This window comes from Vanrija pseudolonga, chromosome 1, assembly GCF_020906515.1.
Source record: "Vanrija pseudolonga chromosome 1, complete sequence".
NCBI lineage: Eukaryota > Fungi > Basidiomycota > Tremellomycetes > Trichosporonales > Trichosporonaceae > Vanrija > Vanrija pseudolonga.
The window spans coordinates 4,220,406-4,244,607 of record NC_085849.1 but is presented as its reverse complement, the minus strand read 5'-3'; the positions used below and the strand labels follow the sequence as shown (position 1 = coordinate 4,244,607).

The following is a 24,202-nucleotide window of genomic DNA, read 5'->3' as shown; positions in this document are numbered from 1 at the left end:
CCGCGGGGCGGCGGCGGCAGTAGAGTACCGTCACGTCGTCTTTAACCAGCCTCTGCCGGCGGAGTAGACGGGCAACCGTTGGCAAGTAGGATAACGAGCCCTGTTGTAGACTACATATGGATGTTGTGGGTTACACCATAGTTGGGGGGATGAAGAGGGGTGCGGTCTGTGTGCGGGACAATGACATCAGCACAGTAACCTGGGGTTGGGTCCCTTGCCCACTTCGTTTGATTGCCCACCTCGTCTCCAACGTCGTTTACGGGCGCTGCCAACAATCCGCCCCGCTGACTCGTGCATCCACCTCCGTCGGCGACAGTGAGCAGGTTGGCATTTTTTTGTCTGAGCGGTTGAAGCATGTGCGGCGACGGCGGGTCTAAGTATGCGACGCCGGGAGGGGCCGCGAGGGGTCGGTTGTCGTGGCTCCGTCTTGGGTCCGGCTTTCCGCACCCCATTGTGGTCTTGTGAGCAAGCTCACATTCCTCAATGGAAGAGAGGGGGGCAACGTGCGCGCTTCTAACGCATGGAGCAATGTTAAGACTTGGCGAACTCAAGAATTCCGTTGCCATCGAGAACAATATGGGTTGTTGTCTGGGCTCTGCACGGACGGCTAGTAGGCTCGGCCACTGTCGGTGATCCGGCATCATGCGGCAAACCACGCGCCCACACGCGGCCGTGTGCCGCACTTGCGCCGCACTCTGCCGCATGCTTTCACGCGCATGGTCTTGGCCTGCGAAGCCATGTAGTATGCATGTTCGGCAATGCATCGACAAAGTGAATTAATCTCGGTCGATGGGACACGGTTCCATTGAAAAACAGCGCGTTGTATCTTGTCGATTTCGGCAACAAACACCGAACGCCGCAGTAAATGAACGCCACCAACGCCGCAAGACGTCATCATCGGTTTCCAGTACTGTGGTCAAGCCTGCCCCGCCGCCATGCAATCGAACCCTCCAGAGTCTTGGGACACACTTGGTGCGGGGAGGTGCATGCTTGCGCGTTGGTATAGCGTGCCGGGCCTCGGCATCGTGGAAGCACATGCCTGCTGGGGACACGTTGGCGTGTTGTCGACGCCAAGCGATAGTACCTGATGGTGTGGTGGTGGTGTGTGGTGGTCGGGTGAGCCAAGACGTCTCCGCGTTGGCCACGGCCGCATGTTTCTCGATCGCAACGCTGGATCTGGGTCCAAGTCTCGGGCCGCAGCTGCGGGGATGTGCCGCCCGACTCCCACAATCCTCAATCCCGGTGAGACATGCATCGTGTGTCCCTTGGAACAATGAATTCCGTGCTGGATGTGTTTGGTTGCACGCTGGGCGGCGAGCGACTTTGCTTCGCGCGCCGCGTTTCACGCGTCAAGCTCCGCGGTGCACCGGCTCACGCGGCAAATGGTCGGCATGGATGGAGGGTTACGTGCGTGAGGGAGATATGCCCGTGCCTGGTGGGTTTGTATTGTATGGGCTCGCGGGCTGGCTTGTATGTAATGGTGGTGGTGCTAGGTGGAATGGGCGAGAATGGCCTGGCTCTGGGACCCGTGTGCTCCGTGCAGTGTGGGCTGCTGCCTGGAGGAGGCCGGGGGCCAGGTGACACCCATCCAGTTACATGACCCTGGCTGACATCCCCCTTCCAGCCTTGGGTCTCCTGCCTCGAGGCATCCCCTCCTGACCCTTACCCGGCCCTACCCATCCCCTTGCCCACCTACCGAAAGCCATTCCAACCACTCACAACACCACCCAATCTGCTCCCGTGTCCGCGGCCGTCCCCAATCCTGCGTCTCCGCGCTGCTCCGCGACCCGCTCTGTCCGCCCTCCGCCGGCACGTCGGCCCCGCTTGGCCCAGATGGAACACACCAACGCACCACATCCATCCACCACATGCTACGACGTGCTCTCCAACATCAATAGCGAGCGCCTTCATTCTGCGGACGTGGAAAAATTGGATTGCTTGGCAGCAACCATCTGACTCTCTACTGACTGCCTAAAGCCTTGGTCCGGGCTGTTGGGGACATTGACGCCGAGAGCACGCCCCCCCTCCCCTCTCCGAGGCCGTCACCTCCGCGACCACACCCTCCGAGCCACCTAGGCATCTCCATCCACAATGCCAAAATCGTCTGGTATATCTTCTAGCATGGGGCAGAACATGGGCGGAACCCCTCTGCTGCTTGCGCGGCCTGTTGCAGTGCTTGACCTCAGAGCCCTACTGGGCATCTTTGCGCTTGCGCCAGTGACCCCTCATGACACCTCGTGGCCACGTTGAACATTGGCTCTCTTGTCACTTGACACTTGACACTTGACACTTGTCCAAGCCTTCGACGGTCATCACCCATCTCCCACTGGGGCTCATTCATGCTTCAGAGTCAGTCATACGGCCCCCAACACTGCCTCAAGACGCCTCCCAACGGCTGGCGTCGGTGGCGTGAATGGCGCTACGAGGCGTTTCGATCCCTGCCTCTCCTCGGCCCTTCATTATGCCTTGCCACCAGCCAACGAGGGCACATCGATGACCTCCTGCATCTCATCGGTTTCAATCTAGAGCATAGGCCATGATTGTCACCAGGTCACTGCGCGGTCACCTCGTGTAGGGCTGTGGCCTCCCCCGGTCAGGTGGATGGCACCCAGCCCCAGGGCAACGTCCCCCAAACACTCCTTCGTTTGGTTTCAACACTTGCAACGCCGATGCCATCCAACCGCGTCCTTCCCGCTCTATTCTAGAATCCTACCGAGGTCATCACTAGATCCACGCAGATCCCCACCGGTGACTGCGTACGATCAGGTCTCAGCCACACGATAGGTGAAACACCTCGCCCACCTAGCCTAGCCCACCACACTTGCGATAAGCGCCACCGAGGGGCATCCCACCACTGCCCACCTGATAAGCATCCACATCGTTGTGATGTGCTTTCGTGACCGCTTGGTCGCCGAGCCTGGGCCTAGCCTGACGCCACCGAGATAGGTCCAAGGTGAGCACAGCGGCAGAGGGGGGGCCGAAGCCCCCCAGTCATCGCTTTGTCCCTTACTGACCCCCAACAGACAACTCGGCTATTGAAGGAGCACATCGCTGTCTCTTCTTCATCGCGAGACAGTACGGTACTCCGGTGAAACCATTGCGCAGTCGCCTCACGGCTCGAGGTGCCGCTACCGAGTCCCCAACCCCGCCCCGCCGTGCATACCATGTTCCATCGGAGTCTGCAAGACATCTCGGAGCACAAGACTTCGGCCGGCGTCGGCGCCCGTCGCTGGTAGCCTGCACAAGTCCGCCACAGCCGCTTCCATGCAGCGGTTGGTGCTGCGGCGTTAAGGCGGACTATACGCCGCGGCTAGCCGGCGGGACCGATCGACGCGGCATACCTCGCACCGCTTGTCGCGTTGGCGCGTCGACTACTCCCTCGCGCGACTATGGATCAAACATTCAAGTCGGTATATGCCGAGGTGTGTGATCGTGCTTGCATTGTGCAGTGTGCCGGAGCTGTCTCGGTCCGCCGAGCGCCGGGCAGGCGAGATGCAAGGTCCGAGACCTGCTCCGCTCCCCAGGACACACGGGCTTCTCCGACCATTCCTGGCACACCGGTTAAGAATCCACCCCCATCCAAGTATAGAAGCTCCACAGTCTTCTTGTGGTGCTCCGACATTATACCTGGGGCAGTTGAGCTCCGTGTCCGAGCTCGGTGCGGTGCTCGGCGTTGCCCCCCACGCCGTCTCCTCCACCGCGCCTTCGGGCTTCAGGCTCGGCCATAAACCGGAGGCAGGACCTTCTTCTTGAGCTCCGCCGAACCTCATCGGTGCCCTGTCACCACTACTACTCGTCATATGCCTTGCATACGCTCGTCCTCACCTCTCGGCTCATGCGGAGGAAGGGCCGACAGCTGGTGACACCAACGAGCCCAGACACCCACCAACAACCAGCAAAGAGCGCAGCTCATAGGGCAAATCTTCATCAGAACGGCCTCACACAGCCAATCCCTCGTGAAGACAATGATTCCTAGCTGGTCAAGATTCTGCAGACAAGCGTGAGAGCGCTCGTCGGCAATAGACCTTGCGGTGTACGCTCCACTGGAGCTAGTTACCCGAGTAAGCTTACGCCCAAGCTGTTTCGGGGGCCCCAAACCACCATCGAACAGCCACTCGGTCCTCCAGCACCCTTCTTCATGATTGACATCGTGGATGAAGCTGGGAATGGCGAGCAATGGGAGGTATGCGAGGTGTCGGAATGCCCGAAGCTACCGGGCACAGTGCCGTCGGCATTGGAGTGCGCCAACTCGCTTCTCAATCCCTTGCAGGCACATCATGTCGTGTTCGTGGGCTTTGTGTTGGCCGTCCCGTCCTCCCCACGATTTACCTCGCATTCTATGTGCTTGGGAGGAGGGCGAGCTCGTCAGCTATGGAGGGCTCGTGGCCCCAACCCAGCGAACGGCGAGACCATGGGTCGCACTGCCGCCAACTGTTTCGAACTCTTGGCCTGCACCATTTCTACCGATGAGGCTTCCTCGAGACCGCGTTCACCACCGCACCCCTAATTCTCTGGAGTCTGGGTCTGTGCTGCACGCGAGTGGTACCCCTCGGCGTGATCACCGCACGCGAAGTCGTCTTGACGACACTCGAGCGGCCAAATGCAGCTTCTGATGGGGGTTCAAGCTCGTCTAGCACCCAGCACGATCTCCTCGACTCGCTACGTCGAATCTAGCGTCCTTGAGCCGTCTGCACCCAATTTGCAGAGTGGCCAAGTGCCCAGCAGTGTAGCATCCTCAGCATTCCGCAGACCCGCTCCTCGGAGAGGTCTCGGCATCTGTCGAGCGGACCCATCCCAGCCAACATGTGTCGGCTACGGTCGTCCTGCCGCCTTCGGCGCACTTCGACCACTGCGAGTGATTTCCTCGACGAACAACCCATCTGGGACCGAATTTTACGCCTTGACCAAGCTGCAAGGCTCAGCTGCTGTCTTCAGCGGCGATTTCAGGGGCCAAACCGTCTTCGAGCCCGATCGGCGCCACCCAACAACCCATCCACCTCCTCTCCTTGTCGTTTGCTGTGCATTCAGCAAGACGTATGAAGATGATCAACTTACCACGCACTCATCGTGACCATGCAGGCCTGCATAGTGGCCATCGTAACTCAACTTCTTGCAGATATCGGTCCGGGGACCCGGACTCCGCCGACAACCCCGATCTTCCGCCAGCATGTCAACCACGCGTCCCCTTGCACGTTCAACTCCAAGATCGATCTCTGAGCATGCTCCTACACTTGATGGCATCCTCAGAGTTCATGGAGGTTGTGGTCGACTGGCCAACTTGTTGGTATCGTGCTGGGGTGACGATGACGTTGCGCCAAACACCCGAGTCCACAACAACCAGACCGACCCACTCCACCAAAAGTTGGTCGGTCCACCCTCGAAAGCTCTCGACCTCTTCGCGAATGCAACACAGCAGCCACTTCGTCCCAGTGCCACACTGCAGCCTCCGAGGGTCTGCGGAGCGGCAAAATCACCGCCCACCCGGACTCCGCGGACCTCGACACCCTCAGCTCCGGCTGACATGGGCGCTTTGTTTCCTACACGTGGAGGCGAACACTCAGCGCCTCAGGCGGGTTAAGCGTACTCTCCGTTCCCAGGTCGACACGCACGGCTGGGGGCGGTGAATGAAGATCCCCTAGGTGCCCTGGCGATCTGGAGGGCAATCGTCAACGCAGGGACTTGCTGGCTGTCGACGCCGTCGATCGAGCAAGGTTCTCGCCCCCTTCGAGCAAGGTGGCTTGTGCTTCCCACAGGGTTGAGGGTGCGGCTCGCGACGTCTGAGGATGAAGGCACCCGAGTTTTCTGGCGCACAGGCTTGGTGGCCAGCCGGAGCGGGCACGATGAGCGCCCCCGGAAGCTGACCGAGCTTGGACGGCCGATCGAGCTGACCCGCCGGACTCGCGCGACGCAGGCCGCTGGCTGGGGGCAGACAGGACGCCACCCCAGCGCCAGCGAGGCCACCGAGCACCGGTAGGGCAGGTATGGCCGCCAGCGGTGGCGAGCGTCGAGGTAGAGTGATGGCGGCGGCGTGCTCGGCGTCGTTGGCTGAGCCGAACGGCGGAGCACGAAGATGGGGGGACCTGAGAAAACGCCCACGCTGCGAGCCCACTGCCCACCGGGCGATGCTCTGCGCGTACCAACGCCCTCCGACCCGACGTGCTACTACTGGGTTGCGGCGCTCGAATGGAGCCAATCTTCGAGAACAGGACACTCACGGCTCGTCCGAGGGCTTGGGTGGCATGCGGGGTGCGCTGAGGGGATGGTATGCTGTCCCCCGTTGGCGCGGTAGCGTGACATTCCCCCGTTGACACGGGCGTCGTCTGATGCGTGTCAGCTTGCTCTGGCGATCGCTACACGCATTCCTCGACCTTGTGGTCACTCTCACTGTTTCGCCATCCACATCACATTGTCGGGGTGGCCTGCTCTTTGTTGAGCGGCGTGGCTCAGAGAAGATGGGGACGACCAGAAGATTTTCCACGACGACCGACCAAGCGACAGCAGTCAGACTGCAGCCAGCGGCGCCGACCTCCCGGCTGGTCTGGCATCAGATGCTCTCCTCCGTGCTGTTCTGGTATTGGCAGGCCCTTCCCAGCACCGTTGGCCAGTTGTCGTCCTGCGAAGGGGCGTAGAGAAGCTCGGCATGGCGATACAGCTGCGTGGAGTGTCGATCTGGGTGAGCCGGCGGCTTGGACGACTCGCCGACGGATCGACCAGCAACGCTCCCTCCAACGGCGGAGTGCGAATTCGGCTCCACCGAGGCCGTGCTCCACACCGAGACCGGCGTGGGGCCGATTTAGCGAGCCCCAAAGCTGCACGGACGCGTAGAGGATCGACCCGGCGATCTCTGGGCCAGATGGGATCGGCTTCCCAGGGACGATTGGAGACCGTAGCCCTCCAGCTCGACAAGACCGCCAAATCGCACAACCGACTCAACAAGACGAACAGACGTAAAATGATGGAATGGTGCAGATTCTCGTCCCAAGCATCTGGGAGCATTCCCAGTGCGCATGCGATTCTGCGTGGACCATGAACGACGAGTTGCGCCGGACGCGTTGGAGCAGGCGTTGAACTCGTCGAACGAGGCGGAACGACGCTTCTCGACCCCTCACCTCAGGTGCTCCAATCTCCATCTTTCGCACTGTGCCGTCCAGGTCGATCTATACGACCCAGAACGGCTGCTTCACGCCGCTTAGAGGGAGATTTGCGATCTCGGTGCTGTCACCAACCGCCAATGCGAGCGGGGGAAGGTCGTCACCGCCGGCGGACCCACAAACTCAGAACTACAGTCTACAGCCCCAAACCAAGCGTATCACGATAATGGCATTATCAAGTTCATCACGAACAGCGGTGGAAACTGTGCCAAAGACGACTTTTCGTGCGGGTTTGAGCATATTGGCGGTGGTGTCGACGCGAGCTCGACGGCGGAATCTCGATCAAGACGACTCCGGCCACAGAATCCGCAAACTGCTGCGATCTCGGTCCTGGGCCACTGGTTGAGTCTTGACAGCACACAAACAGCGCGTTCTGGACCAAAAGAGCCCCGATACCGCAAGCAGGGCGGAAATCCGAGTGGCGATAGCCGCCGATGGCGATGATCGGCGATCTGGTGGCGTTGACGCCACCAACCAAACGGATCTACGCCCGCGACGACTTCAAACTCACTTTCGGCGTCTTCAGAGACGCCATGGTGGTGGATTGGACAATTCTGGAGCAAGATCGAATGCGGTCGGCTGCCGTGGGCTGCGTTCGACGGCGAGGTTCGGCTGTCGGCCTGTCGTCTCCGGCGACAACCGCCCCAAACTGGGTTCATCGCGGTCCCAGACCCCAGTAAATGGGTGATGGGGTACTCTGCGTCTAGCACAAGCGAACAGTCGTCTCGAATCGGCAGAATGGGGGCGGTTTCCCAGTGGCGATGGCGACTCTGGGTGGCACCAGCGAGCGCGCCGTGAGTCGCGACATCCAGATCGCTCCAACCGGCACAGAACTCGCTGTTTTGCAAGAAATGAGCCTTCCGAGGGCTTCCACCGGTTCTCGGAGCGACAAGATCGTTTTTATTGGCGTTCTAGGTCGAGTGGGTGGCGAGGATTGGACGGATCGCTTCGCCGACCCCAAGAATACACACCGCCGAAGCGAACGGCGTCGGCGTTCCACTCAAAAGACATGCGATGGGCCCGAAATATGTCCTGTCAGGCCATGAGGGTCTCCTCAGTTGGTTTTCTCGTCGAGACTTCCTCGAGGCGTTGGAAAAGACGGCGCTGGGAAGGATTGATCAGCGTGCCTGCGCAGCAGTCAACCTCTGTGCTAGGCCCGGCGCCGGTAGCAGCAGGTCTGAGGCCTTCATCTGCGCTCTCAAGACTTACCCCGATGCTTTCGTGTCGCTCGAGGTCAGATTCGGCGCCGGTATCGACCAGGCTTTACGATTCAGTGGTCGAAACGATGGCCTGGGGTGCTGGGGAGGAGCAGCAGCACCCAGCGCGCGGGTTCCGGCGCCCGCGTCTGGTTCCCATGGCGCATCCGGCCTATTCGCATGATCATAAATGGTACAGAGACATGCATGCCTCCCTGTGAGCGGAATCTGCGCTGACAATGCATCAACAGTCGACGGTAATCCACTGCTTTCTCCAGTGGAAGCTTAGCTCACACTGTAGAGAGCCCAGTGCGAATGGGCCAGAGTGACTTGGCGTCGCTGCTGCTCCACGTCGAGGAGCCGTGCCTGAGATCCGTCCATCCCATGCTTCCGCTCCTTCCTACTCGGGCAATAAATTCACCCCCCACTATGCTCAAAAGTCTAAACACCGGATGATGCTGCTAGCTCGCCGGGGACTGATGCACGCCGAGACGACAAGGCAAGGCGCGGCCAGGATAGAGGGTAAGTCGCGTCGGTGTTGCTCATTGTTGGAAAATGATCCACCACGACCGATCTCCGTTCCCCCCTTTAATTCTCCCACTCAATGGCCCCCAGCGCGCGCGCAGCATGCGTGCGGCGACCCCACCCCCTTGGCGTTCATTACCTGACACAACAGGTCTAGGCCCAGGTTGTGCACCGTTCATGATGTCATGAACGTCCAAAAGGCGCGACGGCGCGACGCCACCAGAGGGATAGCGGTGACTGAAACAATTGTGTTGCTCCGTCGCCTTGTCCCGCCGCTCATCAAGACGGACACTTCGCTTGTCTTGGGCCCTCACTGCCCGTCTCTGCCGGGAGCCGCACCTCGAGCGCCAAGCGAGACCCCGGAGCCAGTGGATCACACGATACATAGGTACGATGCCGAACTCGGCGCGCCCCGAGCTGACAGGTCAAGTTCAGTTCACACTCCACCCGCCGGCACTTACACTATCGCGTCTTCGGCAGGGCGCCCGGCAGACCAACTGTCCACATGACCTGTCGATCCCCCCACCCTAGGTGTACGACGTCATCGGACTGTCACGTCACGTCTCTACCACACTCCCGCAACTACCTACCTTTATGGTATCTCACATCACCTAGCCAGGATCAAGGTAACCGAGCATCTGCATAGCAGCGCACTCGCGAAGCGATTCCCTGCAGTCCTCTAGCAAGACAAGGGAGCTCGGCATCTCTCGGCGACTGAACGGCGTTTCGGGTTTCAACGACGCCTCCCCTGCCCGCCTGTCCGTTTCCCTATCGACCATGATTATCCATGGATGTGGAGTATAGCCATTGGGATCATCTTAGTCTCTGCGCACGTTGTGCGACGCATCGCCCAATCCAGAGCTTGGAGCCCCCAGGCATGTCAGGTGGTCAGCGGTATGTGATCGCGATCGCGGGTCTGGGCTCCACTGGCCCCGCCCCGCTCCACATCGCCGCCTGCTGCGGAACGGGCGGGGATGGGGCTCGGCGTGCCTTCCGCAGGTCGTTGTCGGACAACCAAGGCCAAGGCCTCTGTTGTCAACCTGAAATCAGCTCCGAATTGTGGATGAGTCCCCTCGGAAGTCAATTTAAGTCATTCGGCGCCCACTCCGCTGCTATTCTCAGCATCCAGATCTCCATCGGCGCTGAGCCCACGGTTGACCGCCGTTGACTCAAAGCGGGGTCTCTGTTAACTGTGAGGCTGTCCACGGAGCTGGAGTGCGGGACAACCCGTCGGCGCAGTGACTGCTGGTACCGGTCCTTTCACCGTATGCGCTCAGTGATCCCACTGAAGGAAGTTCAAGGGACGACACTCTGTGCTTCTGCAGGCCGTTCGCCGGCCACACGTTCGGGCCCCGCTTGCGGGCTGCCGAGGCCGACGAGATTGCCAGCCGTGAACGCCAAGGGCAGGACGGAGATGGGCGGGTGAATCTCGGCGTGAAAGGCGGTCGTTGCAGGCGACTGGACCTCCTCCATGGTTGGCGAGCCTCTTCCTCCGTGGTCCGCGCGTCTGGTGCGGAAGCCTACTCGCGAGGGGGTGTTAGAATCAAGCTCAAGTTCGCTTCTCCCTGGACCAAACCTCTCGCCTCAGTCAGTCAGTGGTACGTCCTGCGTTCTAGAAGACAGTCGTGAGAATAGCAGCCTCAAAATGGATTCCATCAACGCATCAAGGCGACCTGGGACCCACGACGAACTTGGAACTTGGACTTGCACCTGGGGCGTGCGTGGACCTACAGCATGGAATCTACCGAGGCTAACCAGGACGGCCAGACTGACGATCTCACCAAAGCTCATGAGACAGAAGCTAAGCATCACATCTGCAGGCACATCGTCGACGTCGATGTCTTGAGAAGAGCCGACAACGACATCTCGAGCGGAACCTACAGCGACCCCTGGAACAGAGTCGATGGCGATTTGGACTAAGACATGGCAAAACCTTGGCCCAGAGTTGCTATGCAGACCACAGGACGCTGTTCCGCATGAGGCATGCCGACCATCATCGACGACGTTGTCTGCTGCATCGACGTTGGTTGCTGGTGGATCCCGCTCTGGACGCCCACATTCCTTGTGCGTTGCCGCCATGGAAGCATCCCACATATGGGGTAACGGGCGCGTCGCCAAGTCCGCAAATTGGGTGAGTACCGCTGCCGGCCAAATCAAGCCAAGACATATCTGCATCTGTGCTCAACCTCTAATCTCCCCTGCCCACCCGTGCCGGTTGGCTCACTGCCCACTTCTCACTGCCCACCATCACTAATGAACTGTGGGCATGTCACCAGAGCGACGGCGTCGTGTCCTCTAACGGTTTGACGCAGATCCAACTGCCGCGTTTGCCGATGGCATTAATACTTGGCTTCCGCGCGCCCCGGCTTTCGCCAAATGACTGTCATCATCGGCAAGTCGCTCGACAGCTCGATCCGAAGCGGCGGCGTACAAAAGGCGAGTCTGTTTTGGGAGGGTTCATAACGCCGTTACAAACTCAAACACGCCTCTCCGCGGATCAAGGGATCAAGCGGCGACTCTGGTTGTTCCCGCCAACGTGAAACCCGCGTTGTCTAATACTCATACTGCAAGGGGCTCGTCCTCCGCGCCGGCCACTCGGAAAACCCGCTCGAAGGCGTTTGAGGACTGGAACGGCGTACTGCGAGTTGATGTCTCGAAGGACCGACGGAATAACGGGGATGCTCGACATTCGGCTCGGCGCGGCTCGAGCTGGGCGTTGGGAACGGCGTCGGGGACGGCAAACTCACTCAATTCAGCCTTGCAGGTACATACTTAACTCGGATGGCACGTCCTAGGGCGGTCGATGTGAATCCCTGAAGGTGAGCCGTATCTGCGCTAACATCAACAACATCGATGAAATGCTATTCCTGCTCTTCTTATCTCGTCCATCGAGTAGTCTATCGCCGAGGTGCGTCGCTGCACACACGACGAGGGATAAACCTAGCCACAGACGGCGAGTTGCTGTTCATGGTTGCCGGCATACGGAGTGGGAATGGCGCACGAGGGTGCTGAATGGCCGGATTGCGCGCTTGGTCCGCGCTTGTCAACAAATGCCAATCCCTGGCTCAACCTCATCATTTGGTTCGCGAGCTGTCTCGTGCTCTGACCTCAAGAAACTGGGGGAGTCTTCCACCTTCCTGGCATCAACATCTCAGACGGCAATGACGATACTGTTCAAGCAGCGAGGCGGCGTCCGCGAGCTGTCGCCGAACTTTGTCGGATGGCACTTGCGCAGTGCAGTACTTGTTCGTCACTCCAGAGCATTCTCCTGACTCGTATGCCGCTCGCGACATTGCATACTGGTGTCATATGCGTCAACGAGCAGCAAACCACTGCTACTCCAGACGCCATGTGCTGCGCATCTCTGGACTGACGTCACCGATCGCCGTGACGCGTCTTGGCGTCGCGCCGCCGCACGGACCGCCTGTCATTTTGACTGTCTTCCTCGTCTTCCTCGTCTTTCCTCGCGGTGGTCCCAGTCCAGTCAGCTACCGTCGCCGGCGGTCGCGACGTGTCATCCACGTTTAAAAGTACATCCTCCTCGTCTGCCTGCTCTCTTCTCTCTCTCATCCTCTTCCTCTTTCCATCCATCCTCCTTGTCACTTAACACTCTCTCACCACTCACAACGCCATAACGTGGCCTGTAACATTCACAACTGGAGATTTCCTCCTGTACTGCACACACAAGGTAAGCACGCGCACGACGACCTCGCCCCTCAGAACAAGCTGATCCCGATCCAGTGGACGCCTTCCTCCCACGGTCTGTGGGCCGTCGCGATGCCCAGCTACCCTCTCGGACTGTCCCCCGGCGATCTCGTGCTCAATTGTCCGCACCTCGTCGACGCCATTGTGGACTACGCCACTCCGCGAACGCGCGTCTCGCTCCTCCGCACCGCCAAGTGCTTCTTCCTTCCTTGCGGCAGGAAGATTTACCACTCGATTCGTATCGGCGCGTCTGAGCGACCGAGCTTTTTTGAAGGCGTCGACAAGGCGATCTCGGAACTCGACGCCATCGAGCGCTTTCAGCGTGGCCCCGGGCGGCGGTACCCCGATCTCTCGATTTACTCCAAGAGAACCCTACTGAGCCTGATTCGCATCATCACCGTCGACGGGCTTCACTGGCAGTGGTGTGAACTGGAGCACGACAGCACGCTGGCTCGACTCCTTCCCAACATTGACGTGCTGCGCTTTGCTCCCCCGGAGGACCGCCAAACACACCGGCGACGTACGAACCCTCATGGCTTCGGAACAGAGTGGGCTTGTCACACTCGGTGCCAGTTTGCGGAGCTTCCTTGCCGGAAGATGGTCTTTCGCAATCTCTCAACCTCCGGCCTCCCATTCAGCCCCGACAGCTTCCCCGATTTCTCTGATGACATGAGCGAACTCGTCTTCTTCCTGCCAACTACCGAATGGGTTATCACGGGTCAAAGCTACACATATCTCGCGAAGTGGATGGTCGACTTTCTCACCCGCCCCGTCAAGATCGTCCTTTGGCCCCGGATGGAAGACTGTTCCCAGTACCTGTTAAGCCCACTTCAAGAATTGGAAGAGCATAACCATCGGCGGCACCTCATCACCTGTCGCCTCTTGGCTGAGATGGAATCGATTGCCAGCATCACCAATGGACGCCTCACAATTTTCGGCATGGACCAGGGCCACTGGAAGTTCGGCGCGCACGACCAAATCGTTGGCGGTGTTTCGGAGGCGGTCGAGAACGACCCCCGTGTCGCCGAGCAGCGCATCACAAATGCGCGCAAGTGGAAGCTCAGCCGAAACCTCATCGAGTTCAAGACTCTCGCCCAGTACGTTGGAGAGGAGGAGGCGAGGTTTGGCGAGATCGACGATGAGAATGTCGCGTACGTTGATGATGTTGCGTACGTTGACGACGAAGAGGTGTGCGGTGACTTTGAAGTAGCATGAATTAGTGAGCCTGTATGCAGGTAGATTCAGTGTTCTCCTGTGTGCTCTTCGTTTGTGTTGTCAGTCTCGAGGATAGTTCTGTTTCATTGTGACAACGGAGGACAATGGAGCCTCACGCGAAGCACCCATCACCGCGCACAGGCCTGAGCTGGTCGAAAGACACACACACTTGAGTGACGCCCCTCGCACCGCATCCACACTGAGAAGGCCAACTCCGCCTCCAACACACAGCTCTCCCCAGCGTCAACTCACAGACATTTTATCCGCGACGCAATTGTTGACCGACGCCACTGGCCGGCTTGGCGCCAAAACGCCAGTGTCGATTCTCGTTGCTCCCCGCACGACGAACCTTGACGACACCGACCGAACGTCTCCGCACGAAACCTAAGCGGCATTCAAGCGCCCGCCATCGCCGCGCTGGCCCCGACCGACACCGCCCACCCTCGTTCTCAACTGCCCGCACCTCGTCGACAAGGCGGTGCACCACGCCGACCGGGGCACGGCGGCCGCGCTCCTCCTCCCCTCCGGCCCGCGGCCGCGCGCGCGTTCCTCCCCCTGCCGGTAGGGCACTGTTCCACTCCGTCCGCGTGAGCGGGGAGCATTGCGACGCTTTGTGCTGGCGTCGATCTGGCGATCGCCCGGCAGCTCAAGAGGCGCTCGCTGGCCCCCTCGACGCCGATCACCTTCCTCAGGCACTCGATCGTCACCGTCACCGTCACCCGCGTTATCACCATCGAGGGCCGTCTCGGTGCGCAGTACTCGCTCCAACACGCCCCTCTGACCTTCTCCGCCTCATCTTCCCGCTTGTCGATGTCTCACCTTTGCCTCTCACGGCAGTCCAGGCGCGGAGTGAAAGCAACAAGTGCTGCACCCCGAAACGGAGGGCAGGCGTGCGACAGTGAGGGGGGAGGTTGGTGAGCCAGGGCGCGGCGTGAGTTGAGGCTTTGAAACCTCCGGACCTCGGTCTATCCAAGCGCTTAGCTCCTGTTGAGGCGGCTGTTCTACCCCTTGGACGGGCACCTCGAGGTGGTTTGGTTTCTCCCGGCTCACGTCTGCTTTGAATCAACCAAACAAACGTACCACTCAAGCAGGCTGCGGCGAAGACATCAGCACTTCTCGCTCGACAAAGTCCTGTGGCCTGTGATCGAGAGCTCCGCAGTGACATCAGCGAAGAACGGCAACCGATCCGAGTCTGGAGCGCCCGGGCAGAGGTGTGGTATCGGTGTTCGGACAGCCGGGAGGGGCTTCAAAGGGGGTGAAGGAGAGGGTGCTGAAGAAGGAGGTGAAGACGAATACCGCCTCCTCATATAAGCGGCAGCCTGGGGGCCATCGGAAGCAGGACGGCGTAACGCTTCAGCAACCGCGGAAGCTGGCTCCTCCGATGGAATCGAGTCCGCGATGACGGCTCCGAGCCCAGGTCCGAAACCCGCTCCGCTCTGCTAGGCTCCTCCGGCTAGCGGTGGCCGTGCATGCGAAGCGACCACCTGGCCCCCTGCGCTCCCCTCCGAGGACAGCTTTTGGAGCACGTCGGCCAACGTTGCGCAGCTCGGCTACGAGGCGGCTACGGCGGTCACCCCAGCTTCTCGGAGGCCAGCGGCGATCTCGTCAGGCGGTATGGGGAGCTAGCCTCCTGGTCTGTGGCCCCGAGAGCGCCGACCGAGTACGACGTCGAAGGAACCGCCATGGAGAGCGAACAACGGGCCAGCTGATCGCCTGTTTCAGTTGGGAATGTGGGCGCGGGCAATGATCTGCAAGTCTGCTCGGAAGCGCAGCGGTCTGACTTATGACGCGCGCGGGAGTAGCACGAGAACGCAAGAGTGAAGCGGTATGGTGCAGTGAACCGACGCCGCCCACGCCGAGGAATGTGACCAGTGAGAACGCATCCATGCAGCTGATCCACCTGCTCATGCCCATGGCCATCCAAGACGACCGTTCCCCTGGCAGTGGGACCATTTGCTGCCACCTCGGTGCCTTATCTTTCGAGTGAGGCTGAGACTTGTCGACTCTCATGACGTTGTGGTTTACGGCGGCCACCACTCACACCCTGGCGGGCGGGCTGGGCGGGGTGGTGGTGGCTGACTCGAACTGCTCGAGCTCCAACCTTTGTGTCGCCCATTCCTTCCCACCTCCTTGGTTCTCACTGCTCACGGAATTGTCTTTTGACCAGCTGAGCTGATGCAGCAGCGGATGTTCCGGTCGAATCCGTACTGCACGGGACGACGGGGTGACGACCCGCCTACAACTGCCTGCAGGGAGGTAGGTGGGCATGTTTGATCATCGCCCCTGCCAGTCCCGTCGACGGGGTCAGCTGGCTGTCTTCAAGTCGCGGGTGGAGGAGCTCAAACACATCGTCCAACGTCATCCGCGAGAAGGGGAACTGAGTCATGGCTCGCATCGAGCGTGAGTTTGCCGATGTGAGAGAGCGAAGAGGACTGACGTTACTCCCAGCTACAGGTCAGTGTTGTCCACTCCCCTCTGACATTGTTTGGACAACCGCATCGACAACAGCTTCCCACCTTGCACAACTCGACATCATCTATTGTCCAGCACTGCACCCTGCACAACACGACGCCACCCACTTATTTCGCTCGGATGGAGCCGACGACACCCTGCAGGTGGACGAACGGCGCACCGACGCCGCCGGCCCTGCGCCGCCGACAGACGCCGCTTCGGACATGACGACAACTGTCACCATGTCGCTCTTCGTCGCTATCGCCGGCGTCCACACGCAACCGTCTCGCCTGTATTCCAGATAATCAGCTGTGCTGGTCGACGGTGGAGGTGAGGTTGCAAACGTTGGTCATGGTCTGACCAAGAAGTCGCAGTTGTCTCAGAAGCTGAGGCTATTGTCGGCATTCTCCGGATGGGCCTGCCGCTGGACTCGTGTCTAGCTCACTCAGTGCGCATGCGCGCCGTCGACGTGGGCGCTCCCGGCAAGTAGCGTGTCGGAGGCTATCATGAGCGGCTCGGACTTTCCAATGCGACTTGAGTGTCGATCGTCGTCGCGAAAACCACCTTGGCGCGCGCCGACGGAACGACGACGACGCGTCTCTCGCTCGACCCAAGCCAGAGAATCCTGCATCCGCTTACCATGGCGCCCAAGGACTGTGCATCGGCCAAGCCCGTCACTGCGACTATGCACTGCTACCCTCGCTCGGCTTGGCCGGCGAAGAAAGCTCCCGCAGCGATGGCCATACGCCGACACCGACCACACCAGCAGGTTATCTGGAATAGTCGCCATCAGATAGGGGCATGGCGACATGGGCCCCCGCGCCAAACCTTGTCGAGTGGAGCGATACGTCTCAACTGCCCACCTGCACCTTTCACCACGACACGAGTGAGCCGACCTCCGCCCCGCCCAGCAATGGACACGCATCGGAAGCACTGCGGCCTTCACTCTGGTCCCGACGCATGTCCGCACGACTGATAAGCATAACAACGACAGATCGTGGTCACTGTGCGCGGCTCGTGGGGCCTGGTCGGAGCGGAGCTGATGGATGACACGGGCGAGAGGACGATAAAGTGATGGCCGCCAGGTCAGGTCAGGTGGTCGGTCCTGTTCGCCGCTGGCCGCTGGCTGCCGGCCGGCCGGCAAGTCGCGCCAAGGGACATAACGTCACCCCCTGAGACTCCAGCACGCCATCCATCACCATCCATCTGCTGAATCGACTTGTTTTCAGAGTCGCTCGCAGGTACATGTCGGAAATGCTGCTTTGCGCACCACCATCAAGTCGCCGGGATGGGAGCGGACAGCTGGGAGTTATAAACGAATGATGGGAGGCAAGGGGGGCCTATTCCCAAACGCAGCCTTATCTCTCTTCCAGACGCACGGTCGATTCCAAACGAACAGCGGGAGCCATGACCGTGCCGACGCTCACAAACGACAAGTCGCCGACTGCGGGCCCCTTATCGGACTCGGGGCGTAAGAGCGAGGACGCAAAGCACGAGCTTGAGACGCCGGGCGCGTCGACGTACAGCCCCGAGATTGAGTGGACGGCCGCCGAGGAGCGCCGAGTCATCCGCAAGCTCGACGTGAGCGTCACTTTGCTGCTCGCGTTCGGTTTCTTCTGCTTCCAGCTCGAGCGGGGGTGAGTTCGCCTTCGCCCTCTCAGCCAGATCCCGAAGTTGCTGACATGATCCCGCAGGAACATCGCCAATGCCGTGTCCTCGACGCTGCTGAAAGACGTCGGCATCAACCAGAACCAGTTCAACACTGGCCAGGGCCTGCTGTACCTCGGCATCGTGCTGCTCGAGGTGCCCTCCCAGATGATCCTGCAGCGCGTCGGCCCGCAAAAGTGGATCAGCGCCCAGGTGTTCATGTTCGGCCTGGTGGCAACGTTCCAGCTCTTCATGCACAACTACTCGAGCTACCTCGGTACGCGCATCCTCCTCGGCATCACAGAGTGTGGCTACATCCCCGGGTCGCTGTACACGATCTCGACGTTCTACAAGAAGACGGAGCTCGCGTCGCGCAACGCGTGCTTCTTTGTAGGCAACATCCTCGTCTCGGGCGTCGGCGGCCTCATGGCTGCCGGCATCCTGCGGCTGCACAGAGACGGCCTCAAGCCGTGGCAGCACCTGTTCCTGATCGAGGGCTGCATCGCGCTGTTCTGCGGCATCGTCTTCGTCCTCTTCCTCCCCGACTCGCCGCACCGCCCGCACGGCATGCTCTCGCGCCGGCTCACCCTCTTCACTGCGCGCGAGCAGGAGATCCTCCTTGCCCGACTTGGGTCCGACGCGGCCAAGAAGGAGGACATCCACCGCAGCTTGACGCCCCAGGAGATCCTGGGCACACTCGGCAACTGGCGCAACTACCCGCACGTCCTCATCGCCATCTCCCTCATCGCGACGACTGCCGCGCTGGGACAGTACAACCCGACGTAAGTGCAAGTTGTCCACCGACGGCTCCTTGGCCTTGCTAACCACGTCCGCAGGCTTATCAAGGGCTTTGGCTTCGACACGATCAAGGCCAACGTGCTCACGGCTGTCGGTGGCTGGATCTCCCTCATTCTCATGGTGGCAGTGGGCTTTTTCGCCGACCGGCTCAAGTGGAAGGGCCCGGCCGTCGTCGTCGCCGTCGCGCCGTACTTTGTCATGTGGATCGTCTTCCAGGTCAAGTCGACGTCCAAGGACCGCTGGGCCAAGTTTGCGACCATTGCCCTCACGACGGGCTTCTCAAACTGGTGGCACCCGCTCAACGCGACATGGCTGTCGCTCAACCAGCCCTCGCCAAAACACCGCGCCATCGCCATGGCCATGTTCATCATGGCGGCCAACCTCGGCGCGCTAGTCGGTAGCCAGCTCCTGCGACAGGGCGACGCGCCGCTGTACCCCGTGGGTTTCCGCGTCTGTGTCTGCCTTGTGTCGTTTGGGTTTGGCACCGCCATCCTCCAGCACTTGCAGTACCGGTGGAGTAATCGCCGCAACGCAGCCCTCGTGGCCGAGGGCCAGACGTTTGCAGCGCACGAGGTGGAGACGTACATCCCTTAGACTAGTGTAGCAGTAGAAATGTATTGGGTTCATAGGCAAGCACACTAACACTGCTACTGGCCGGCTACTGACACCACTTATAGCTTACAGGGGCTTAGTGCCGCGAATAAACGCAGAGTACACCGCCCCGTCAAGTGCCTCAAGCTGGGCCTTCTTGTCCTCGTCGCTCGCCGCGCCGGCAGTCGCGAACTCGCCCGCGTCGTCAGACGAGTACACGCGCGTGGGCTCGATATCGACGCCCTCGAAGCCCGCCTTGGCCAGCTTGGCCTCGTAGTCGCCGTGGATCAGCGCGCCGGCAATACACCCGGCCCAGAGCTCGATGTTGCGGCGCAGGCCGTCGGGCAGCGCGCGCGCAAGCACAATGTCGCTGACTGCGAACCGTCCCCCGGGCTTGAGGACACGGAACGCCTCGGCGAGCACGGCGTCCTTGTCGGGCGGGAGGTTGATGACGCAGTTGGAGATGATGACGTCGACGCTGTTGTCCGGCAGCGGGATGGCCTCGATCGTGCCGAGGAGGAACTCGACGTTGGTCGCGCCGGCGGTCGCGGCGTTCTTGCGCGCGAGAGCGACCATCTCGGGCGTCATGTCCAGCCCGTAGGCCTTGCCGCTCGGCCCGACGCGCTTAGCGGAGAGGAGGACGTCGATGCCGCCCCCCGAGCCGAGGTCGAGCACGACCTGCCCCGCCTCGAGCTTGGCGAGCGCAGTCGGGTTCCCGCAGCCAAAGGACGCGAGCAGCGCGTCTTCGGGCACCTCGGCCGCCTCGGAGGCGTTGTAAAGGTCCTTGGTGATCGGGTCGACGCCGTCCAGGATGGTCGCCTTCGAGCCGCAGCACGACGCCTTGCCGCCGACGGACACGGTGGCGGCGGCGGCGTACTTGTCGCGCACGAGGGTGTGTGTGTTGGAGGCTGGGGTGGGGTGAGCGTTGCCCAGGGCGCGCACGACGTACTCATTGTGATGGGAGAGGCTTGTGAGAGAGAGAGTCTTGTTGCGATGGAATGCTGCTGCTGTTGTTGCTGGAATGAGTGTCCCCCGCCAGCTTTAGTACCCACCACCACTGCTGGACGAGGTGGACCTCGATAACCGCAATCATCAAATTCCCCACAACCGTGCCTGAGTGGTCGTCAAATTCCCGCAGCACCACCCGAAGACCCGACGCAAGGGTGCATGATTATCTGGCGGATCGTGTCCGACAGCGACATGGCGATAGCATGCGCATCTGGGTGGGAGAAGCGCCTGACGCAGTGCCAAGGATTGATCATGTCTGCGCCTCGCACGATGCCAAGCGCGGCCGCAGGGGGCTCACGGGCCGCTATCGCGCTCAGCGGCGGGCGGGGTCCGACAGGTCGATGGGGTGCACTCGGCAAACCGGTGTCGTGTTGCTCGCTCGCTGCTCGCACAATGGATCACTCGGGCTCGTGAAGCAGTGCTCACCGCTCCTTCTCGTGGGGTGCGGGGTGCTGCTTGGGGGCGAGGAGTCGGCCAGGACGCGGTTTGCGAACACAGGCAGGCAGGTCAGCATGCCAGCCGGCGAGGTTGGACGCCACCGTACCACGGTGCCGTCAACCGCTCGACGCCTCGTGCCCGAAACCTTCTCCCCATCAAACACCCACCTCACAGTCTCAACCTCATGTCCCACCCCATCTCCCTCCCCACTTGTCTCCCAACGCAATGCACAGTCGCACACGCACTCGTACAGACACGGGCTGGGCGGCCAGGCAGCAAAGCAAACAATCACGTGACCTGCACGCCATCTCCACGCCAACCGTTAGTCGTCGTTCCTAACTCGTAACATCCCAGGTCCGAGGTCGCCGCGCCGCTCAGCCGCCGAGCGGAGCGGCGGCCGGAGGGGACTACGACGGTCAAGCAAGCAGTGCCAAGAGCGAAGGATGGGCGAGGCTGTCTTCATCTATGCGTCCTCACCATCCACCTCACTCACTCATATCTGACTGACGTATGGCCGCCAACGCCCCATGACCTACCGCCGCGCCCGCTTCCGCCTCTCCCTCCCCGCAGCGACGACGACCGCCCTCCTCCCGCTCGCGCACGCGCTCCTCTCGCTCGACCTGGCCTTGGTAGCGAGACCACGCGCGCTCCGCAGCCCGCTCTTCCACTACTCTGCGCCGTTCAGCTCCCCGTGGAGCCGGGAGGCGGCGCTCGCAGCCGACCTCGGCGCCGTCGCAGCGTCGTACGCCGTCTCTGGCGTCGTGTCCGCCCTAGTCGCCACTACGCGCAACGTGTGGAACGACGCGCGGGCGTGGTGCGGCGCCGACAGCTGCGACGACACGGACACGAGCCACGTGCCCTTCTCGGCGTGGAGCGCGACCGCGCCCGCCGTGTACCTCCTCGCCATGGTGCTCGTCGCCGCGCACCCCGCCGACTCGGCATGGCCGTACCCCCTCGACTTTGGCACCCTGCTCACTGTGCCCCTGGCCTTTCTGCTCGTGTTTACAGAGCATCACTTCGCGCGTCTGTACGCTACGCTGTGGAAAAGTGCGTCTGGCCCGGGGAGGGGGGGGGGAGGAAGCTGACGGCGGCAGAACAATGGCGTGAGGACAAGTCCGGCGCGGCGTATGGCATGCTGGCGGCTGCGGCCGTGGTCCGGCTCGTGCTAGCTGCGCGTGTCCTCGTCGCTGCGCTGCTGCCGCTTGCGGTCGTCCCACTTGGTTCGTGGGCTCGGCTCGCACTCGCGGCCCCACTGTTGATCGTGTGGCCAGCACCGAGACGGACGGGGTACAAGTGGTTTGTTTGAGCACAGACACCTCGTTTCCGGCGGACTGTCCACGGGGCTGGCCTTACCGCCGGCTGGCACGCTGGAATGCGGGCACTGATGCCGCATGTTGCTGCTGCACCCACACAGTGCTCCTCCCACGGACGCTCGCAGAGGTGGAGACAATGCCATGGCCATCTATGGTCTACTCGGCATACATGGTGCCCGACACGACTGCACTGCTCAAAGCATGACGACACCCACGCCAGATCCCTGCCTCGCCACGGTCGTGTCCATGCCACCGTCGATGGGGGGCATGGCCCAGTTGTACAAGTAGTAGTTTAGGTAGCCGTCACCAGGGCCGAACTTCTGCTCGCTAAGGAACATGTTGTTATCGAGGAGCGTAAGGGCGTTCATCACGTCGAAGCCAGACTGAAGTGGTCAGCACTGCACATAAGAACACCACTCACAGTCTGGGCAACCGTCAACATGTCCCTGCTAAGCGCGTTGAGCCTCTCGTCGAGCTTGGCCTTGAGCTTGGTTTCGTCATCCGACGAGGCACCAGCCGAGAAGGCGGCGTCAGAGGCGTAGTAGAACAGGTACGCCGCGTTCAGAACGTTGTACTTGGGGTGTTGCATGATGGTCGAGGGCAGCGAGTAGAACGAGATCATGTCGGTGATCTCCTTTGTTGTCGGGTCCTCGACGACATACGCCCACACGACCTGCTCGACGCGCTTACCGTCGACGTCGTGTCCCTGGCCAGAGAGGAACCAGTGGTCAATGTCCTCGTCGGTGCTGAACGTCTGCGCGATGGGGAAGCGAGAGAGGTACTTCCTCAAGAGGTTGCCGACCTGGGGCACGTCCTCTTTCTTCATCTCGCGGAACCCGGGCACCGACGTCGTCGTTGGCATGGCATAGTTGCGAACCAGGCGCGCAATCGTCGAGCCGCGCGGCAAGGGGGAGAAGCCAATGTCGACGAGCTTGGGAGGGTTGAGGTTACGGTGGTAGTAGCGGCATGTCGAGAAAGGGGTGGGGATGACAACACCCGCAGTGTAGATCGCCTGCCAGATGTTGGTGAGGTTGACACGGCGAGTGACCTCCTTGATGAGGACGGGTGCGAGACGCTTGGAGCGCAGCTTCTTGTGCACACAGAGGTAGTTGATCTCGGCAGAGTCCCATGTGCTGCACAGTCAGGTTGGTGACTCGGCGGCGGCCGACAACTTACTGAGAGTACGCGCGGAGCTCGACCTTGATACCCGAGATGAAGCCCACCAGCTTGCCAGTCTTCTGCACGCGCACGCCGATGTGCCATTCAGGAAGGTAGCCCGGTGCTGTCAGCGCCCTGCCGAGTCAGCTCAGTCACACCAACCCGAAGCTAACTCACCAAAGGAGGAACTCCTTCGAGTAGCGGAAGCGGAACATGGCCTCGTCGTCCTCGACGTAGTTCTCCGTAAGGAGGGTGTGCACCTCGAGCATCTGCTCCTCGTTCTTGACGTCGACCGTGCTCCACTCGAACCCAGCAGGCAGGGCGTACGGCTCCTGCCTGACGTCGGCCGGCGTCTTGGGCGCGTCGATGGGGCCCTCCTTGACCATCGTCTCGCCGTTCTGGATCACTGGCTGGGTCTTCCAGAACTGTAATGTCAGCGGCATTCACATGCTCCGCCCACCTTGTGCTCCTTGAGCTGGCCCGCGTTCGGGTCGGCCCCTCCAAAGTTCTCCAGGAGCTTCATGAGATCGACGGCCTGCAGTGCCTTCTTGATGTCCTCTGGCTTGTCAGAATATTGCATGATGCTGTTAAGACTCACCATGGCTTCCAGACCCGAGGCTACCAGAGACAACGTTCACCGCGGGCACTTCGCTGCCGGAAGAGGTCAGTGCGTGCTCCCTCGCCTTCCTTCAGCGCCGAGCGCTCGACTCACGCCTGCGATGTCCCCGCCGCCGCCGAGCTCTTGGCCTTGGACTTTCTCTTCTTTTTCTTCTTCTTCTTCTTTCCGCCGTCCTCTCCTCCCTGGCCGCCGGTACCGGCGTCCCCGTTCACATCGTCGTCGTGGTCGCTGTCGTCCTCGCCTTCCTCGGCGTCATCGTGGTTCTGCTCGTCCTCGTGTCCGAGCGTTGCGACCTTTGCCGTAAGCTCGTTGACTGCGGCGTCCGTCGACTTTGACGACCCTGATGGCCCTGCCGACGTGTCTGCTGGCGCCATTGTGTTTGAGAGA

At 61.1% G+C, this 24,202-nt stretch overlaps 5 protein-coding genes across 5 annotated transcripts; 3 read left to right on the top strand and 2 right to left on the bottom strand.

Moving 5' to 3' along the window:
• Positions 1–12,649: 12,649 nt before the first annotated feature.
• On the top strand, positions 12,650–13,792 carry LOC62_01G001582 (uncharacterized protein; the record flags this gene model as incomplete). Its single annotated transcript, XM_062768078.1, has 1 exon — positions 12,650–13,792. The coding sequence occupies one exon, from the start codon at positions 12,650–12,652 to the stop codon at positions 13,790–13,792; it is 1,143 nt and encodes a 380-aa protein (XP_062624062.1).
• A 3,849-nt stretch (positions 13,793–17,641) lies between these two features.
• On the top strand, positions 17,642–19,282 carry YIL166C_5 (putative transporter; the record flags this gene model as incomplete). Its single annotated transcript, XM_062768077.1, has 3 exons — positions 17,642–17,880; positions 17,938–18,672; positions 18,727–19,282. The coding sequence occupies exons 1-3, from the start codon at positions 17,651–17,653 to the stop codon at positions 19,280–19,282; spliced, it is 1,521 nt and encodes a 506-aa protein (XP_062624061.1). The 5' UTR covers positions 17,642–17,650.
• Positions 19,283–19,366: 84 nt separating this feature from the next.
• Positions 19,367–20,232, bottom strand: arsM (Arsenite methyltransferase; the record flags this gene model as incomplete). Its single annotated transcript, XM_062768076.1, has 2 exons — positions 19,367–20,187; positions 20,229–20,232. 2 exons carry the CDS (start codon positions 20,230–20,232, stop codon positions 19,367–19,369), a joined length of 825 nt encoding a protein of 274 aa, XP_062624060.1.
• Positions 20,233–21,252: 1,020 nt separating this feature from the next.
• LOC62_01G001579 (uncharacterized protein) lies at positions 21,253–22,031 on the top strand (the record flags this gene model as incomplete). The annotated part of the gene is made up of 2 exons (XM_062768075.1): positions 21,253–21,772; positions 21,820–22,031. 2 exons carry the CDS (start codon positions 21,253–21,255, stop codon positions 22,029–22,031), a joined length of 732 nt encoding a protein of 243 aa, XP_062624059.1.
• On the bottom strand, positions 22,005–24,197 carry NMT (Glycylpeptide N-tetradecanoyltransferase). The gene is made up of 7 exons (XM_062768074.1): positions 23,909–24,197; positions 23,795–23,847; positions 23,657–23,754; positions 23,374–23,621; positions 23,215–23,331; positions 22,460–23,171; positions 22,005–22,421 (listed from the first exon to the last, which is right to left on the bottom strand). Exons 1-7 carry the CDS (start codon positions 24,187–24,189, stop codon positions 22,233–22,235), a joined length of 1,698 nt encoding a protein of 565 aa, XP_062624058.1. The 5' UTR covers positions 24,190–24,197; the 3' UTR covers positions 22,005–22,232.
• Between the last annotated feature and the right edge of the window lie 5 nt (positions 24,198–24,202).

What these genes read in the sequence shown, in the direction of transcription:
- NMT (XM_062768074.1), bottom strand. Translation starts at nt 24,189, where the DNA reads ATGGCGCCAGCAGACACGTCGGCAGGGCCATCAGGGTCGTCAAAGTCG. An exon ending in GCCAGCTCAAGGAGCACAAG is followed by an intron (nt 23,622 to 23,656) that starts GTGGGCGGAGCA and finishes CTGACATTACAG; the next exon opens with TTCTGGAAGACCCAGCCAGT. An exon ending in TCGAAGGAGTTCCTCCTTTG is followed by an intron (nt 23,332 to 23,373) that starts GTGAGTTAGCTT and finishes CTGACTCGGCAG; the next exon opens with GGCGCTGACAGCACCGGGCT.